Source organism: Camponotus floridanus, unplaced genomic scaffold (genome assembly GCF_003227725.1).
Source record: "Camponotus floridanus strain SB8 unplaced genomic scaffold, Cflo_v7.5 scaffold16, whole genome shotgun sequence".
Classification (NCBI taxonomy): Eukaryota; Metazoa; Arthropoda; class Insecta; order Hymenoptera; family Formicidae; genus Camponotus; species Camponotus floridanus.
In genome coordinates, this window is record NW_020229281.1 from 2,918,938 (window position 1) to 2,940,307 (window position 21,370).

At 39.7% G+C, this 21,370-nt stretch overlaps 1 protein-coding gene across 2 annotated transcripts in view; it reads right to left on the bottom strand.

Annotated features, from left to right (window-relative positions):
- Positions 1 to 11,134: 11,134 nt before the first annotated feature.
- The window catches only part of LOC105255948 (protein Tob1), a 70,747-nt gene continuing 60,511 nt past the window's right edge, over positions 11,135 to 21,370 (bottom strand). For both annotated transcript variants that reach the window (XM_011265519.3, XM_011265520.3), the window contains 2 exons: positions 18,839 to 19,804; positions 11,135 to 17,980 (listed from right to left, as the gene is read on the bottom strand). In XM_011265519.3, coding sequence (XP_011263821.1) covers positions 17,266 to 17,980; positions 18,839 to 19,569 — 1,446 coding nt within the window. In that variant the 5' untranslated portion in view covers positions 19,570 to 19,804 and the 3' untranslated portion in view covers positions 11,135 to 17,265. The remainder of the gene's footprint in view (positions 17,981 to 18,838; positions 19,805 to 21,370) is intronic.

Genomic DNA, 21,370 nt, shown 5'->3' on the forward strand with positions numbered 1-21,370 from the left:
AGACGGAAAGATCGCAGAGTTTGTAACTTAAAAGTTCGATCAATCTCTCGAAGCAATTCGGACATATGCACACATACCTCTCATTTCCATAATAATAAATTCGCGCTATAATTATACAAGCGAGAAACGAGTCGCCGAGATATTTTCGCGATTTATGTAAGACGCGGATAATGATCGCGTCTACTCGATGTTACGTATGTCGCAAGCTGCTTGCAAACTTATTTACGTAAGGTATTCGCGCATAATATTTAATTGTTAGTAATACTGACAATCTTTTAATCTCTATATATGCAACTGGCAAACGAATTCGAGATTCTCCTCGCTCTAAGCTAAGATTATTGAGTTTGCTGCAACGGATTTGCGTTCGAAAGCGAATGCAAATCTTCTTGCAAATGTAATCGATACAAGTTCCCGATATTCTTTGAGATTTAATTAATCGCAACAAATGCGAAGAGAATGAGAAAACTGTATACGAATCGCTATTTTAAGAGACCGAGTTTAAAATCCTAAATAACTTTTTAACATAAAGCCATGCATGTATAAATTAAGTACATATAATAAGCAAATTATCTATAATATTTACAATTTATTACAATATTATGTGTACGGCTTATTTAAATAAATATCGTAGTCTCAAACTTTATTCTCATCTCTCATCTCTTCTCTTCGACAGATGATCGCGATACTAATTAACATCCTTTCGTTTTTATCACGAGCGGAACAAGCCGTCTCTCGAGAGAGATCATCCATTCGAGTGATGCTGTTGCACTCGCGGATGATTAACGTCACGAGCATTCGCGCATACATTCGTCAAAGAAATCTTCCGATGAAAACGCTCTCTTTTATCTTCTATAGTTCGCCGATAAAAAGTCGCGCAAAAAAATGCCACGAAACGCTTATCTCAGCTGTAGTAGCAATCGATAAACACCTGTTTACAATAATACAAACGTAAAAATACATCGACTTCGAATGATATATATCGAAGCTATAGAAAATGACATTTCATAATACATGTCGTACTGAACAAAAGTATCGATAAGAAAATCGCCAGTGGATAAATTCATGTGACATCCGGTTTATTCAGATATTATTTCCGAAAATGTTTCACATCGTGAGCCTTTTGATCGACTCTGTTTTATGAGATTAAATCTCGGGAATTCTTGATTCAGATTAATTACATATTGGAATACATATAATTAAAGAGCCGCAAAACTGTACAGACACACACACACATACATAAACAAAATTTAAATGCTTAAAATAGTCGAAAAAACGAAGAATAATTTTCTCTATGTTTCTGACGATGTTTGGGAACGTTCCTTTTAAGTCGCTCTTGCAATTTTTTGGCACTTTAGGATCTTCTGAAACTTTGCACGTTTCAATTCGTCTGCTTTTCGCACGCGACAAATTCCTAAAAAATCACTTTATTCTTCTCATGCTTTTTTTTCGTATTTTCTCTACGAATATTTTCGTAAAATGTACATGATATCGGATGATTCTTATCGAAATAATTTTGCAAATTTCATTACGTTATGGATAGACGCTTGTTCTAAGAAATTGAAACACACCGCGTTTCTTCTCCTTTTTTTCGCCAAGTTGCATTTTAGACAAGTATGCGAAAATCCTTTCTACAAAATTATCAGCTAAACATCTAGGTCTCCATAGACTTACAATAGCGTAACAATATATGCGATTTATTAATATTCATCTTGTTTACTTTTCTTTATCTTAAAGGTGTAGTCCTTAAAGCTACGTACAGCTATTAATAAAATCCGTGAAAAAAGTATCTAGCCGCGCTTAGAGAGAGAGTCACGGCTATCTATTATAATTTCTCCTTTTTAGTTTCGCCTCCTCTTTCCTTCGCTCTACTGTTGTTCTCGTGTAAAAGTGTGCATGTACTTGCATGCGTGTGTATATGCGTTTGATATTCTGTCGCTTTGCGATCGAGAGACGCATATATATATAAAATACAATTTTGTCACATATATAATTAATTGTAAGATATATCCTGAGAATTAAAAGAGCGCAGAGACACGCGATGTTCGATTAGTCCAGCAACTCTAAGAGACAATGTGTGCGTGCTCTTCTTCAGAGTTGACTTTCTATCTAATTAATAATATCCAGATATTAATAATAAGCTCCAGATTCTAATAAAATGTGTAGAAGAAAAGCATTTTTCAATTTGCATCTATTACAATAAAGTATACGTAAAAACACACTGATAGTATGTTATAAATCATATACTTTATACACAATATTTTTAATCTCTTACGTAAATATTTTTATTTTTAGAAACCACAACACATTTCCCGGAGTTCCTGGCCTGGTCTTCTTCCTTCAGCCAACCTCTCTGTCCGGTTGATTTGCATTTTGATTTCGTAACGACACAAAAACACAGGTATGCAAATGTGCGAGACTGATAGGCGGATAGATATAGGTACATAGGACACAAACACGAATACGGTATAAATATCTTATGCAAGGGACACGCTTGCGTCGCGCAATCGATCCATCGATTTTTTAAAATCGTTTTGCTTGGCTCTGACAGCCGTGATCATCATTTTATTGCATACTATGTAGAAGATATATATATATATTATATATACATAGCCTAATATAAAATAAACTCTCAAAATTCTGGAACTCTAAATATCTATCAAAATGCCTGAATTAATATCAAAGAGAATAGAATTTTACCTCTTTAAAACAATCTTATATACAATTCTCTTTTTATATATTTTGATATATTTCAAAAAAATTTGTTTTAATCCCTTTAACATAGACCATCTATTTATCTATTTTAGACAATCTATTTTTAGACAATTAATTATCATCAAATTCATTACAAACTTTTCATGTCAATGCTGAGAAAAGTAATAAGTAAACTTTCAATTTTTGCGGAAAATATGATTTTTTTCTTCTCTTTTCTCTTTTGTTATATCAAAACGGAGAGATTCGATAGACGCTAACGCTGAAGGTATTACATATTTACTTCACATGTACATCTTACTTCACATATACATCTAAAGATCTGCCCATCTACGACGTAAAAAGTATGCGTCCCGTAATGTTATTTTAGAATATAAAATCGAATATAATACATGTTTACATTGTAATTTACGAGGATTTTGTTGGAGCGCGACATAAAATAGATTTCCTAGTACATATTTATGTTATATAATTATTACTTGAATATGTATAAATATATATATGTAAATATTTTATTATAAAATAAATTATAATATAAATAAATACATATATACATACATATTGCATATGTACATACATACATACGTACACACATACATGTTGCACAATCATTCTAACTAAATGATCACTTTCGTTCATTTTTTTATCACTTATCCCTCTCTTTTTCTGCTCCAAGTAAAAAATAGAACTCGCTGAATCTCGCCCTCTGTATTCCTTCACACATTCCTTCAACGCGCAAATATTGATATAATTAAGTTTTAGAGATATATAAATGTACGCAAGAGTAGGAAAGAGATGAAAAACGCGTTTCCTTGACCGTTGATATTTAATTATTCTTCCTCTTTTATTTCTTCAGATGATAAGAACAGTATATATATACTAATTCTTTTTTTTTCATCATTCGTTCATGTTCCCTTTTATCTATGTTTCTTTAAAGATAGCTTAACTATCTTCGAGCTTTGCGTATGAAGACATTGCATAATCACAAACGAATGTTACGATAGAGAATGTAAACCAGGTTAACAGCTATTATGTATCTCGATTATTATATTCACTTACATTCATCTATAAAAAAATCAGGTGCGAACAATAAAATTTTAAATCAAATATAAATCTGAGAGTTCTCCATGTTACGTATTCTGCTATTGTTCATATCTAAAAAAAATATAGATTCATCGAGTCATCGAAATTAAAAAATACAAGCATTGCACTGCAAGACAGTATCTCTCGATTAAATAGCATGCATCGATTACAATAAATAATATCTGGTCTTTTTTTATGATGTAATTTTAAATTACTTTTGATTGCATGCTTAAAAATACGAAACGTTATCGAGTGTAGTTACGCTAAGAAAAATGATAACTTTTAAACTATTCAAAATTATTTTAAAATTCGTAAAAATACATAAGAGAAAAAAAAACATTTCAAAGAACGACTTTTTATATTTCAGTCCTTCCAATTTCAAATATATGTATCGTTATCGACAAATCACAAAAAGATTAATTAAATTACATTAAAAGATCGATAATAAACGGATAATAAATTAATAGATAAAACTATATATCTCGTCGTATAAATATTATATAAAATCATTACATGATTTAATCACCGATAACTTTTTAAGACTAGAGATACAAGTCTCCCGCTTTCGATCAGCAACGACTTCAGTTCTGATTTGTCTAATTCTTCTTCGAGAAGGACGAGGAACGATTGTTCGACAAATAACTCGACAATAATGACTCGAGGAAACCGAAAAGGAGGATAAAACGCGCAACGTTCGTATATAAGCCTTACAGCTGAGCACACCGATAGATACACAGAACAATAACATCCGCCGTCTACATCCGCCTTAAATAACAACAGCATGCAGCATATTTTTATTCAGTAGCTTTTTTATTGTTTTAAGTATAAAGAAGTAACAAAGAGAATAATAATTTTATGATATTACCGTACATGTTCTCTTTCGCTCGCATTCTCTCTTTCTCTCTCTCACACTTTCTCTCTCTCTCTCTCGCTCTTATATTCAGTAGATATATATAATATATATTCATTCACATATTAAATATCGTGGCAAATATATAGATAAAGTTCTCGTCGTAGACAGCGACTCTGCGAAGAAGACTCCTTCTACACGCCATATCCTTATTTACCGATCAGCCCTTCGCGATGCATCTCCATCGTTTCCCTCCCCCTCCTCCTCTCGAAGGTAAAACTTTCAGAGAGCGAGAGTACCTTGTAGACTTTTTCGCCTTGTAGCCTCGTTCTCTCGCAAAGGGCAAGGGACAAATATCAAAAGGCCAAAAATATCAAGCTCGCTTGGAAAGTTTTTCTCATCGAGAAGTGTCGTCGGAGCTGAGCGAAGGCTGTTTGTTCTTTCGTGTGCGACAATCGATATTGTTCAATCACAACTCTTGCTTTATTTCGTTATCATATCACGTATACGGTTATCGAGTGCACAGGTAGAAACGCATTGGTCTCATTTTTTTTCCTTCCTATACCGAAATATAGAATTTATTTGACGGAAATCGGAGACTCTTCGAGCGAAAGTCTCTCGCTTCCCAAGCTCGAGATTGTAAACCGGAAACGTATTGGTTCGTCCAGCTCCGTCGTGAGGTGACAATCTAGTTTCTAGAGATGAGCGATCTCTCTCGCCTTTGCTCAAAACATCCGCGACTGAACATTGCCGGAAGTATTCGCTACTTCCGACATTCTTCGCTCCACTAATGATTAAGAGACGTTCCATCATAGCGTTCTCGAGTGAAGCAGGTTTGAAAAGCAATTAAAGCTAATTTGCCATAAACATATATATTAGAAAACGATTTATGAATCTGATTAATATAAATAATAAAATATTTTCTTGATGCTATTTTGGCTTTAGCCGAAAATTCTTTGCCCTGATTAATCAAGCGAACGCTTATTTGAATGTCATTAATTATCCATTAATCAATCTAATAATTCCTAGCAATCCAAGACGGATTTTATGATGTCATTAATCACTATTAAATTTGCTTCATTCGAAAACGCTATTAGTGATTCGAAAGCGTCGCAACTACACTACACATCGCGATAACGAAGAACGCGTCCGAGGAAAGCCTGAAAATGTGCCCTCTGATTTTTTCACAGGACGGTAAGGTCCAAAATTGCTATAAATCGTGTCGTCGGGCAGGAATTTCTATACAAGACCCTTGAAGAACCGTCTACTCTTGTAAAAGGGCCTCGTGTGCAAAATGCTCTAAAAAACAATATTTTAATTTTTATATCTCTTCTCCTCTTTTTCAATAGAAACTCTATATAAACATTTATGTTTCTTAAAAAAGCGGGATTTCAACAAAAGTCCCTCTGTATCATATTTACTAAATTCGCTATTAAAGTTTATAAAGAGATTTCCAAATTAATAATAAAATACACGCATATACAGTGTACGCCATCACGATATCGTTATCAATTTTTTGACATCGCTATAATTCCATAAATATTTCCATTAGCCAATATTCGCGATAACGTGATTTATAAATATATATTTCTATTAGCCAACATTATTTATCACGTTTTGCTCCTGTATCTCCAAAGTCATTCTTACGCAGCTCGGACGATCTTCTCGCAATTACGTCATCCATCGCTCGTGTCAGATCCGTTAAAATCGCGTCTGTTCTGGAGATGAACGCCGGGCAATTAGCTCGCTGGGATTTACGGCACAATAAACGAGCCAAGAGGAACGACGCGCGCGTTCGCGCTAATGTTTTATCGATACCGAAGCGGTTTCGGGCGACGAGTACGATATTACCGTTTCAATAATTACCTTCGACGCCGTAAAATCGAAGCCTCGTATTTCCGATAAAATTTCATTTCGTTCTCACTCCACGCGAGACGAAGAGGATATCGTCATTTTTTATAGAACGCTCTCTTTCTCCCTCTCTCTCCTCCCTCAAGCCCTCCAATCATTTTGATGTTTCGGCAAATTTCAATCATTGTGACCGCGGTATTAAATTTTCATCAAAATTCTACAGACACTATATATTTTCAAACAACTGTATAAATATTGTGATTTTTTTATTGTTGGGCAAAATTCCGGCTTTCCCCGACGCACTCTTTCTCTTTCTTTCTTTCTCTCTTCTCTCGCCACACTCAACTAATAGAAAACTCGACAACATTGAACTATACTCGAGAATTATCGTCTAGACTATAAAATTCCAACAACTAAGTGGGCGCCCCCCTCTAGCCAAGAAACTAATGTGTACTAATACCAGGCGCCCTGCCCTTTTTTTCACTTCACCGACGATATCGTCCCGGATTTCGTCCGCTGATCCTCGTCGTTCGATTTCTTCTCCCTTGACGTCGCTCGATCCATCGCCATTTAATTCATTAGATTTATCCAAGCGCGAGGAATTTTTTATCGTACATTTTAAGCCTACCTTATAATTATACATCTTTGTTTCTGTAAATCGTTTACTAATAAGAAGCTAATTACAAATTCAGAGAAGATTGTGTATCCTCTTTTAACGGAGACTGACGACTTTTTATTTCCTTGAGAAAAAAAAAATATCCTCGACGGAAAACCAAGTGTACCTTACTGTTTCGCACTGTTTGACAATCTCGTCGATCGAGTCAAATTACGACAACTCAACTATAAAGAATCAGATCACGGGGAGAAATTTTGCGATAATCTCGTCCCGAAGATGCGACATCGAAGGAGGGCGAGATCGATCGACGACGACCCGATTTCGATCTCCAAACGATCGATATTCGTTCGGCAACCACCCTCGTCCATCGTGCTCGCATGAGAAACTAAGAAAGAACGTTCACGAAAAAAGCACACACTCTTTTTCTCTCTCTACATTTCTCTCACACGTAGACACGCACGTATGCAACACGAGAATCAAGAAACCGCTCTCTCTTTCTTCTTCCTGTTCTCTCATGCATGAAGCGAAATTTCTTGAAACTTGTCGACGGATCTTCTACAAAAGCCCACGGGTCGATTCAAGAATGAGGTGGCGAGATGCGACAACGTAATAGTGAATTTTGTTGTCGCCCTTTTTTTTTTGATTACTTTCGAAATCTCACGCTTGTGCCGTGCCTCCTTTGCTACGTGCGAAAAGAGATCTATCTTTCGCCGACTCGTGATAACGGCGTGTAAGTAATCGCTATCGGTCGGAAAAAAGAGATGATCGGCTGAGATTTTTTTTTTTATCGAGCAAATCACCTCTTCTTCGTCATTTCATCCTCATCCCGCGATCGAAATATACTTTACTTGTCAAAATCGATTAGGCGACTATTCCGAGCTTTGCGAGATATGAGGCAATTATCTGTCATAATTAATCAGACTGCGTTACAGTTCGAATGGGAGTTAATTTACATAAGACCGATAACATCTTACGCGCCGCACTTGGGGATAATCCGAGACCGGCGGGGACGATAAATCTTTCCTCGTGGATTCAACCCTCGACCGCCCTTGGTTTCCTCGATTGCCGATCCTCGACGTGGCAAAATATTCCAAATTATCAGTCGCATCGAAAATAATCACGCGCCAGGCGATAGCCTGAGAGATATTTCAGTATCATTTATAGCGAAAAGCAGACGTACCCTCAATAACCCTTTCCCGCATCTACTTGTTTTCACATTTTTTTACGAACAAAAATATATATAAGTATATTCTTGTCTGTAAAAAAATAAAATGTGAAAACACAAGTTAGAAAATAAATAAGTAAAATAGTAATTTAGTTGAAAAATAAATTAATACATCATTTCATACAAACATGTAACGTTGTAATAAAATTTCGTCGAGTGGAAAGAGTTAAATAGTTGCGGTCGTGGGAATCCAGAACATGCTTTTCTATTTATTCGCTGTCCGCTTGATGCTCGAAAAATAATACCATATCTGGTTACGCTATTGTAATTATTTCTGCGAGGTTGCCGAAATAATCGCGTCCGAGGTCGCGCTCTCTTTGGAATTTATTATCTATTCGCTAAGGACTGAATGAATAGAGATGAAAGTTCATCGCATTTCTATCTCGACGAACAGAGAAAAGAGACTGGTACAAAAAGACGAGATGATCGATATTTAAAGTATGTAATAACGAACAAAAAGCACTGACAAGCTGCAAAATACATACAGAGAGGTACAAATATAATCGGAAACGAGTTAATCATAATCTTCGGAACTGGCGTGTGTGTCGTATTAAATTAAATGTTGCGCGCATGTGTACATACATGCGCATTGTGTGTATATATAATCGTATTATTTTACAAATGTTTTGCATTTAAGCGCGGATATGCCATTTCACATAATCATATCGATGATAATAATCTTTATCGGCGCTGCTCTCGATCAACGAAAGGACTGTCAGCAATCGATTAAGTATCGTCAGTGTTAATTAATGCGTCGCGAGATTTTTTTGTTTCTTTTTTTCCATCTTAAACGGATTTCTTTTTGTCGCATTCTCTCCCTCTCTCTCGCTCGATTTGTCTATTTCTCTCTCTTTCTCTCTCTCCCTTTCTCTCTGTGTCGAGATTTCTCGCTATACGCATAACACTGTTCCGCGACTCTCTTTTGTATGCTTTCGTTATTTATATATATGTATATATATAAAAATACAAAAAATAATTTACAAAATGATATTATAAGTTATATTACACGCGAGTTTTTTCGATATCAATATTTCGTGTCGGAGCCCCATACAAGTCGCTCGATAAATTTCAAGAAACGCCTCGTCGTCGCTTCGTGACACTGTTAAACAAAATATAATGTAGCGGTATATATGTATATATATATGTATATATATATATATATATATATATATATATATATATAATCAATATTTATATAAGTGTACATACATATACATATGCATATACATATACATACATACATACATACGTGTATATATATATATATATATATGTATATATTTCACGTATATGCATGTGTCTATCTATATATATTCACGGGCCGTGACAGAAACAGAAACAAATCCATCGTTAACAGGCTAATGTAGTTATCAAACCACTGTATTATATATTAACAAAAATATATATTATATATATAATATAGTAATATATATATATTTTTTTTATATATTATATTTTTGTGTCACGCGCGACACGCGCTACTAATGTAATCAAATATCATACAAAAACAACAATAACAAACTATATCAAAAGAAAAAAGTTAAACAATCTTAAGCGAGCTACAATTATAATATTCATATATATATATATGTATATATATGTAGGTAAAATTGACGTCGTCGTCAATGTCGTGTCTTCGTACAAAAATAAAGGAACAAAAAATCTAAAGCCAACAGAAAATACATCTCTAATATATATATATGTATATGTAAAAAAAGAAGAAAAAGAAAAATAAAAGAGACAAGGAAATGGGTGAGATGTGAGAAAGAACCTATATATATATAGATAGATATATAGGCGCCCAGTATGTCCGTCTCTCTTTTTCTTTTTCGCGACTAAAGGAGAATTAATCATAATCGTAATAGTATAATATAATCGTAAGTAATACACGTACACACACATATATATGTGTAATATATATGTGTGCTTTATAACAATCATAGGCATGCGAAAGTAATTCCAATTTTTCTCATTCTGCATCGAGGAAAAAAGTAATTAAGGCGAACGAACGTGTCCTCACAGTTGTACATACACATACATTCGTATCTACAGACACATACACACACTCAAACTCATTCTTTCCCATTCGCACGATCTTCTTTTTTCTCTACAAATTGCGTGGATGGGGGGTATTGGAGTAGGGGCAATTAACAGTTACATTTAGGATTCGCTTACACGTAGTGTAACGTACTTTTTTCTTTTTTTTTTCGACACCGAGAGTGTGACTTGGGTGGGGTACAAAAAGATTTCACAGAACTCTTCCGCCTCCTCGACGAGGAAGGGTTCGCGTTTCCGCTTGGCATCGATATTTACCACGATAATCTCTCCCCTCTCATTTCATGTATTTCCTCTGTCGATCCTCGTGGCTCGCAGCCAAGACGGAAACGAGCAAACCGATCGAGGGACGCTCGCCGAGAGTCTTCCGGAAGACGCCGAACATCAAAGGACGATTGTTTTAGCCGATTTTTTCGAGCAAAAATCATTGCATATCTGCGTTAATAATGACCTTCTCCTTCGATCTTCTTCTCGCGTTTCCTCGCGAGACTTTCCGCGAGGCGGCCTTCGTCGCCGCACCCTTCTCTTTCGCGCATCCTGCGCGCATTAAGTGTGTGTATGTACAATATACATATTATATATATCTATAATTATATATATAATATATATATGTATATATTTATATATATGTATATAGTTTACATTCAGCAAGTAGTTAAAGTATTGAAAAATATATATGTAATTAATTACAAATCTAATTATCATCCTCTTGTTTAATTCATTACTTGGTAGAATCGATAGTTTCTTTTTTTTTTTTGGAAATCTCTCTTGTGTGTGTGTACATTGTGTGTGTATGTATACGTGTCGTGTGTATCCGTGCGACATCTCCATGCACATTCGACGATATCGAAATACGCCATCCTCTTCTCTCCTCTCGTTCGGGATAATTTTGGCGGAAGATGGAAGAAGATTGATTTTTTTTTTATTCATTCGCGTCGTTCGATACCTCTCGGATGCGCGGAGATCGCACGGTCTTTCGGGCTTCCTGCAAACTGCTCGTCCCACATACACTCCTCGCATATGTGTGTTTCACCTTTATAAATGTAAGAATATATATTATATATATATATATATATGTATATATATATTATGTCATATATATATTGCAGAGTGTGTTTGTTTTATCGCTACTTTACACGACGTTACCACGGTTATTTGTATTATTTTTTTTTGCCATTTATGTAAGAGACAATATCGATCTCGCTATAGTTTATAGACACATGATACTTTAAAGAGACAGATTACTGACTTCTTTTTTTTCTTCTTATAAACTCTTGTGTGTACCCGAGTGACTTTGAACAAATGTGTACGTGTATGTGTGTGTGTGTGTACGTGTGCGCGTATGTGTACACTTACTTATATGTGTGACTTCTGTCTGAACTTTCCCTTTCAACGAATTAGTACATCCATTTTACGGGGTATGGAAAAAACTATGCGTAACTTTTTTTTTCTCGCTTACAAAGTGTTCATTACAATCGTATCGTAAACGTATAATACTATGTTTTTTGTATCTCAATTAATATATGCTCTATCAGTATTAATTAGATTCGCTTAATTTTTTCCTCTCGTTCTTTCACTTTCTCTCTCTTTCTCTCTCTCTCTTTCTCACTGTTGATTCGTGCCGCTCTATTCGCGCCCAATGCGCATTTTATTGCGCGCATCTCCTATGTATTTAGTATATCCCCGTTTTTTTATTCTCTTAGTTTCACTTTTGTTTGTTTGTTTGTTTTGAAGAGTATACATCGTGTTTGATTCTTCGCTAATCTGAGCCTCTCGTCTCAAGCCCGAGATCCATTTGATTCGCGACTTATTGCATTGTGAGTTGCCACTCTCGTTCTCTCCTCCTATGTCTCGTCCTATCCCCGTAATTTCGCACTTTGTACTCCGTCGTTCCTCCTCTCTCCTTCCTTTCCGTCGCCCTCGCTCGATCGTGAAATTTTCGAATCGCGTACACGTCGACCGTAAGCCGACGTCTTTCATATAAACGTCGTGTGTTATTCGAGTGCCATTCGAAAGCCCGAAGGCCCGAGATTCGTTTAAAGTCTGCGAAGTTTCCGCGGACGCGATGATTTCCAAAAGTTTTCCGTCCGCGCACGGATTTCTTTTCAACCGTCGTCTTCGTCGTCCGGCTGCTTGAAATGTCAGTAGAATGCGACGTTGAAACTTTCGGGATCTCGTGCCAGGAGAGAGAAACACCTTTTCTCTTTCTCTCTTTCGTGGCCGGAATCTCTTCTTGCGCAAAAAGTTAGTCGTGCCCAAGACTCGCGATGCAAAGATCAACGGATTTTTCTTCGATTTAATTTTCGTGAAAAAAATCAAAAAAATTATGCCGCTCAAGAAATCACGGTCGAACCGTTGGAAAAATTACCAAACGCCGCATTCTCTCGATCGTGACGAGGCGACAGAAAAAGAGGAGCGCTCCGAATTAAAATTTTGCTCCTATTTTTACTTGCAATTTTCTCATGATTTTTGAAAGATTTCGATTTTTAATTCATATAGGAATTAAGTTACCTATTTTTGTATTTCAAATAAACAACGAATAGTTTTCCTACTTAGAGATTTAAAAAAGGAGCTTACGACATAACTGTAGATTAAACACTTTCAAAGGAAAATAATCTTGTTTATAAAGTATCAAATAGATATTGGATTGAAAATTGAGATCAAAAATAGGAGAGAAATTTTAACTCAGATCCATTTCGTTGAGAGATGAATTCTCTTTGCGTCATCGTTTGCGAGACTCGTTGACGGAACGCGATGCGAAACTGATCTCGATGCAGAATGATACTCGAGTGCGTATCTAAAAAGAAAATAAATTTATCAAATGTTATCAAAAGTGATTTTTAACATTACTCGTTTGGAAAATCGACATTAGTATTCTATGAAGGAATAATTTTAGAAATCATTTTAATAATTTTGTGATAACTATAAATTATATTTTCAAAATCGATAAAGTAAATCATAGTAGGAAATATTTATAGATAAAGAGGCTTTATTTTTCAGATATCGAGTCGATCAATCAATCTCGATACGCACCGAGACATCATGTTGCAATTCGATTTTTTTCAAGCGGCATTTTTCCCCCTCCCTCTCTCTCTCTCTCCATTCATCATCTTTATCTTACTCGCATCTTCGTCAATTTCTCTTTAACAATAGCAGGTACTAGCATAGCTACCACAGTCGTACGTATCGTTAATAGTTACAATTAAGTTTAGATATTACTAAAGGGTTCTGTCCTTCATCAGCGTCCACCCTCACGTCTACTTAGTTAATTTCGCGGTTAAAACTTGTTTCACATCCACCAGGCCCGCCCGGAGATCACCGCCGACCCCGTATTTTTTCTATAGCCAACGCATTTATGACTAAATTTGTAACTATGCTTTGGATCAAGATGTCGTGTAAAAAAACGATTCCCTTCGTTTCTTTAATGCGGCACACGAAATTCGCGATCGCAAGTTCCAAAGGACGAGGTAAGTATCATCTGTGTCTTACAAAATGGACCTTACGAAGCACGAACTGCTTCGTTTCTTGAATCGCCGCAGCAGGGAATATCGTTCATTAATTAGGGGGATTAAGAATAATTCGCTACGAGTTCTATACAAAAGTGCGCGTAAGAAAGAACGACTCAATCACACATCTCGTCCCTAAAGATCATGTTGCCGTAGAAATTAGTCTAAGGAGAGGAGATGCGTGGCCTAATCGGTTCGGACCGGCACCTCTGGCGATCTCCGGGATTCCTTTCCCCGGGCCCGTTCTCCTCGATTTTGTCCCACGACCACAGGATTAAACACTTTTGAATACTTTTAGCACCTAGTGCGCGCGGCCCGCGGCTCGTGGCACCTCCGCCGCCGTTACTGTCGGCTCTCGTCAGCAAGACTGTCAGTCGCGATTGTCGAAAGAAATCAAACACATGTTTCTCGCGGACAATGAAAAATCCACGTCATCAACATCCACGAAACTTTCGCTGAATCGAAATTCTCAAGTTGCGTATATACCGAACGTTATTATTACTATCTTGAAAGATTACAAAGTTATTTTGAATTTTTTTTTAGGTCCAATATTGATTCGAGGCACGATCTCGAGAATGGATGGAATATACAGGCTCACTTCCAAAACGTGACTCATAATTGTCTCCTTTTAATAAACGAGTTTAAAAAAAGAAGACGCTTCCGACCAAGTGAGAGGAATTTTCATTACAAAGTATCACTTGAAAGTAGTCGTTTAACATTTATATCAAAAATTCATAGAAACGTAGTAGCAAAGTAAAGCTCCGATAACGTTTTAAAAATGACGAATTAAAAATTTAGCTATAAGACTAATTTATAACAAGAATAAAAGTTTTTTTTTTAATTTTATAATAAGTAAAATAATTGTGTAATATCGTAATTGAAATGTTTTAAAAGACGATCGAATTTCGACGCAATTCTCGTGATCAGACGAACTCGTCGACAATAACGCGCGGCCTTTTTTATGTAATCACATAATTAACCTCGTGAACACTAAGCGACAACTCGTTGCTCTCGCGAGACTGCCCTCCGCCCGCCCGATTATTCTTCTTTTGGATTGGCTCTCTTTTTTGCGCTATCTTTGTACTTGATACTTTTTTTAGCACCGTAAAGCTCTCCGTTCGGTTTGATTAAAAGGACGCTGTCACAAGAACTCAACTTCGATGCTAAACTTTGAATCGCGCTTTTAATTATTGTATTTGAAACAATTTATTTTGATCAACAAATTATGTTTTTTGTTCGCCTACGAATAATTATTTACATAAATAGAATACTATCTATAACGATTATATAAAATAATAACAAAGGAATTTCTGGATTCGTTCAAACACATAGCGGCAAAGGGGCCGTGGTTTAACAATTCGAAGAGGTTTTCTCCGACAGCTTAGAGGGTCATCGACTCCGGATGTCAAATCGAAAGGCAATATCTCGAAAGGAAATCGATTCCCGATGGTTTTTCTGGGGCGGACGGGGACCGGCAACGAGGCCACTCAACGTCCCTTACGAACACACCGGCTGGCTCTTTTTCTACTTCTTCCTCTCCTCCTCTTTCTCTTTCTCCCATTACATATCACTCGCCACACACTCTCTTGCTCTCTCTCGCTCTCTCTTTCTCTCTTTCTTTCTTTCTCTCTATCTCTCTCTCGTTCTCTCTCCTACGTTCTACTGCATTTATTATAAAAATAAAATGTAAAATCGTACCGAGGACGAGTTTTCCGAACGGTATAAAACTGCGAGCAGTTCTTTCTTTCCCTACGCTATCACTATATTCGTGGAAGGTTCGATCCTTCGTCCCGATCGTGTTGTTCCTCTTCATACTATCGTACCGTCTCGTGCGAATGAACAAGCCGTCATTAATTTTATTTAGGTTCTTCCTTTCTCTATTCGAAGGTTTTCTGCGGGGAAGCTACCCGCGATCTTCAGATTCGTTTACAGACGCGCGCTTTACGTATTTAGTGCCTGAATAGCTTCCGCGTTGCAATCCAAAATGCATTATCCGGTCTGCGCGAAACGCAAGCGACGTCACGATGCGGAGAAAGCTTGGAAGACACCTTTGCCTTAAATCGATCTAACATCGAATCTCGTCGACGGTTCGCTCGACACGAGTCGGGGATAATTGTTGTTGTAGTTCCTACACCGTTTCGCGAGAACCCGTGAAGAGTGAGTGTGCATATCTTGAATATAATACATAGGCTCTACAGATATATTCATTATTCAATTCTTTCCGACTATATACCAGTGAAAAAATAAATTATTACACATTGGTAATATCTGTGTGTGGGTTAGTGTTGGCGTATATATGTGATTTCTCTCTCTTTCTCCTCAATACGTATGTGTCTCGCGTGTGACGTGTGGTGATCTACGTAGTGTGCCCGCGTGGGTTCGTATCGTATAGGATCGTTTAAGGGAAGATCGGTATGTATACATCTGCTGCATATGCATGTGTGTGTGTGTGTGTGTGTGTGTGTGTGTGTTTCGCGTGTATCTCTATGTGTAATGCGTCGAGTGTGGCTTTACTGTCCCAGATGTCGGCGCTCGACGCATCGTTCGAACATCCGCCGGTGCGTCATGTATGCGTATATCTTTGGGTGCATGTATATGTGGGTGTATATGTGCGTGTGTGTTACGTGTGCAGTAGTCACACGGCGCGATGCGGTTATCGTCGAACGAGCGCCTCGCGCCTCGCATCGCAATCGAGTCCTTATCGGGTGTTTTAACTTTAACACATATACACGCTCTCGTTAGTCGTTTTTAGCCGTTTCCTTTCTCCTTTTCCTCCTCTTTTCTCCTCCACGCCTAAGACGTTCTGCACGCACACGCTATCTCGCAACCAGGCATCATCTCCACACGCACACGCTCTCCGTCCTATCGCGTCTTCTTTCCTCGCCTCGATCGCTTCCGTGATCGTCATCGGTGTCGATCGCCGAGGCGGCTCCTTTTGTCTCTCCCCCTGTCTTTGCTCGCTCTCTATCTCTCGCCCGGTCGTCGATAGCTACCGATAGTGTGTATATACAAAGTAGTTTCTTGTATTGGCAAAAATCGAACGGAAGAGCGTCCTGAGAAAGCGTCTGGATGGGAACCGCGGCAGAGGACACATGAATCTTATCGACCGTTTGCTGGCGCGATCCGGGAAGAGAGACACAGAGACTGGGACAGACTCCAGTTATCAAGGTACGGAAGCCGGACTCTGGACGCCGTCTCGGCGACGGAGCCTCGGAGACGACGGTCTTCCGTTCTCCTTCCTGCCCGCCGTCGGACCAGCGGCACCGATGACGAGGGCGGGACCGCGCGCGTCGGGACGCCGATGCTGTCGGCGTCCCACTGCGGCAGCATTGCCGGCATTGATGGTTTGATGAGCACGCGCGGCGAGGTATTAGTTGGCCACGAGCAGATGCTGATACTGGCTGGCCGGATAGGGCGCGACCGAGCCGAGGCCGAAGTTGTTGAGGCCCTCGACCAGGGCGCTCTTGTCCTGTTGCTGTTGCGCCGCCGCTGCCGCGCCGGCGTTGGTCGTCGCGGAGCCGATCGGGCCGAGGTTACCGCTGCCAGTGCTCTGGGTGCCCGCGGCCCCGGTACCCGTGCCATTTACGCTGCCGCCAGTGCCGTTGGCGCCGGTGCCGTTCATGCCGCCGCCGTAAAACTGATGGCCGGCGAGCGCGGTCGGGTCGAGATACGACGATGGGAACTTGGCGCCGGCGTAGAGATCGGCCGGCAGGTAGCCGCCGTGGTTCGACGAGTCGAAGATGTTGCGATGAGGGAACTGCGCGTGATACGCCGCCGCCGCCGCCGCTGCGGCCGGGCCGTGCTGAAAGAAGTACGCGCTCGGGTCCGTGTGTTGCTGCGGGGCAGCGGCGACTATGCTACCGGGTGATAGACTGCGACTGCGCGGCGAGTTCTGTGAAACCGGCAGACCCGCTGCGCCGGCCGCGGTCACCTGTTGCTGCTGCTGTTGCTGCTGCGGCGGTTGCTGCTGCGGCGGCTGCTGGTGCTGCTGCTGCTGTTGCTGCTGATGGTGGTGGTGATGGTGGATCTGCTGCTGCATCGCTGCGCGCTGCTTTATATAGTTTGAGAACTCGGTGGGCGACATCCTGAAACCGAGCGGTACCGTGCGGTTCATCAGTGCCTGCGCGTGTACATGTGTATACGCGTTTGCGTATGTATGTCCCAGGATGGTAGATCGTCTCGCGGTCCGGTTAGTACGCGCGGCCAACTAAAGTTAGTTAATTCATCGTTGCTATTGGCAATGTACAATTGAACGTTTTAGTAACAAATTTTCTCTGTAAGCTTTGAACAGGCATGCTTAGTTGCTTCTACTTATTTTGTATTGTAGCGTGATATTGGTTAATTGTTCATCTAAAGGCGGTCCCACCGTGCAATTTGTCTTCTTTGTACCGCGGGAGATGAATAAAGCTAATTTTTACCGGCGGTAAATGTGAGAATACCTGAGACAATTTCAAGCAGCATTCTATGAATACATGTAGATTAGATTATATAAAAGATTTGCCAAGAATAATGAGAACAAATACAAATAATAATTTCTTCAAATTATAATTTACTTGATATTTTTTATATATTGTGGTTAATACTTCTCGAATAGCAATAAGCTTCAATTGCATCATGATAAATCTTCCCCACGATAACTACTTTCATACATCATTATGCGAGAAAAATATCTATTATACTGTTCTTTTCTTGCAAAACTCGTAATCGTTATGTAATTTAGAAAATTAATCTGTATTCATGACTAACGCTGATTAATCATACGAAACGTTTTTATTAACGTTTAGAAAATGATGAACAATGTTTAGAAAAAAATAAATAAATTTTATTTCTACAATGATAAACCATGATTAATTATCTCTCTAAATATTCCTAAGCTTCGACGATTAAACCTGAATTAGTGAATTAATTGAGAGAGTGGGGAGAATATTGCCTCATATACTAACCTGTTGGCGCGTTTGCTGCTAGTCTTAAGCTTGGTGCTGCCAAACTTGGTCTGGGCAAAGGTGGCGGTGGTGAAGGTAAGCGGAGCGGTGGTACGCGGGATGAAGGCCGGCACGGGGCTGGGCGAGCCCTTAAAGGAGCTGGTGATGGGCGTGGGCGAGGGTGCCGACGAGGAGCCGGACCCGTGGCCGTTCTGCTGATTGTTGGACGAGCCGTTGCTGGCGTTGCTGCCGAGCGAACTCGAGAACGGCGACGTGGACTTGGGGCTGAGGCTGAGACCGCTCAGGGACGTGCTGACGGCCTCGATCGGCCTGAAGCACTGCGCCTCCGGATTGAAGGTCTTGGTGACCTCGCGATCGGCCGAGGTCTCGTCGTGCGGGTCGCCGGTCTCCGAGTACAGGATCTTCACGGCGTTCAGCTCGCCGATCCGGTAGCTCACCTCGCCGGGATCCACCCAGACGGCGAGTTCGGCCGGCAGGTTCTCCAAGATGTCCTGGATCGGCACCCCGCTCTCCTTCGCGGCGCGCTCCAGCACCGGGTCGACCGGGTCGCCGGTCTTGAGGCATCTGAACGCCGAGCCCTTGAACGGCTTCTCCGGATACCAGTGGCCCTTGAACTTGTCCTTGAGCGCCTTCTCGAGCTCCTCGCCGAAAATGTTCACCCGTCTGCGCGGCAGTTTGTTGTAGAGATACGATATCACGAAGTTAAGCGCCACCTGCACCTCGATATGCATCTTGGCCTTTGGTGGGAGAATCTTTGGGCTGTTGTCGTCGCTCGCACCGGGATAGCACCGAGGACGTCTGCACGATCGGCCGTTTTGCCACCGGCGGGGAATTGTTCCGGAGATGGTAGTGTGTTATATACACGTGCGCTCGACTAACGGAGCTGCCGGATGTGGTGACCGTCGATTCTTCACCGCGCGCGAACTGTCGTCATGCGAGTCACGATAGTCGCGAATATCTGAGGATCTGTAATCACATGTAGAAAGAAACATTATGAAAAATCTACCGTAATCAAATGATGCAATAATAATTGCTGGTATTGTATGCGCGATACCTTGAAAAAATATATATACAGAGCATTCCATATAACATTAATATTTTTATTACACGATGAATTTTAATATGTACTTTATCAACTTTAATCAAATTTCTTTAAATGTTTCATTATTAACGAAATAATTGTATTGGCATATTGTATGAAAAACGAGATCTCGATGCATTTTGAAAATTTTGTCAAAGGAAAAGAATGTTTATCTTTTGACAAAGAATACAACGGGTTTTTATTTATTTACATAAAATACGAGATATTAAATTATTTAAAGTGATTGAATGGATTTGTACATTCTTCTCCAGTCACCCGATGCAGCTAGCTGACAAATTCCTCCTTTCAATTTCCGATTCAATTCGTACATTACAGGGTTAAACGCGCTTTCGTGGCATCTATTCTACTCTCCTCTCGGCAAATCTTAATTACGATTCACAAATGAGTGGCGCCAAGTTTGCCGATCGTCGAATGGGAACATTATCGCGCAAGGCGGCGCCCGTTCTCCCGTACGCATTATTAAGGACCGACAATAGATCGTCGAGTGCGCTCTCTCCCTCCTCTCATCCCCTTTTGCCAAGTTGTATGCAAAGATCGAGATGTTCGTCGTCGTGGTGGGGATTCCGCGTGGGAAGAGATCTCGTCAAAGGAGCTCGTCCGCTTGGAGAAGGATTCGACGGCGTTTATCGGTTCCTTTCACGAGCGAGGTTCGCGCGCATTGAAACGGAACGCGGCTTCCGGTTACCTTACCTCGCGCCGTTTCTCGGCCTCGTGCGCTCAAGGAACCGAAACAGAGAGCCAAGCCGATCGTCGTTCCTCGTCGTTGCCCCTCGAGACGCATCTGAGATAATGCTACCTCGAGGACTCGACGAAAGATGAGAGAATCCGCGAAAGAGAATTATTCCCGCGTAAAATGTGTATTTAACGGTAATTTAGAATCCGCGCGATTAAAGATATTATTAAACGACGTTAAATAAATAATAGAAAATTTTCGAAAATTTCACTACAATTTTTACGATCGAGTGTTTGTTTAAATAATAAATAGTAAAACGTGAATGTGTAAATTTGATTAATTATACTAATTAACGACACTAAATTATTATTTGCGAAATAAATCGTATTCATATTATTTTCTCCTCTTCGCCAAGAAATAAAATCCCAGGCGCGAGTTCTTACATTCCACCTTCTTTATACAACTGTTTACGCGCGTCGCGTAAATTATGCAACGCGTAACACACGTGCCGTGTAAAAGTGCTTACGTCTCCGTAGATGCAGATTCTCTAACGCGAACGAGTCGAGAGATAATAAAAGGGAGACCGTGCCCGCTTTTAGATACATCGTGAGAGGAGCGAACGTTTATTCGCGAGCGCCATCGCAATCGCGAAAGTCGCTTTTCTCTTCAAACAGCACCGAGAGCGAAAGGTGCTTCTGCTCTCCCTCTCTCGTCCCTCCTCCTCCTTCTTTTCTCTTTTCTCGCAATAGAGATTCTT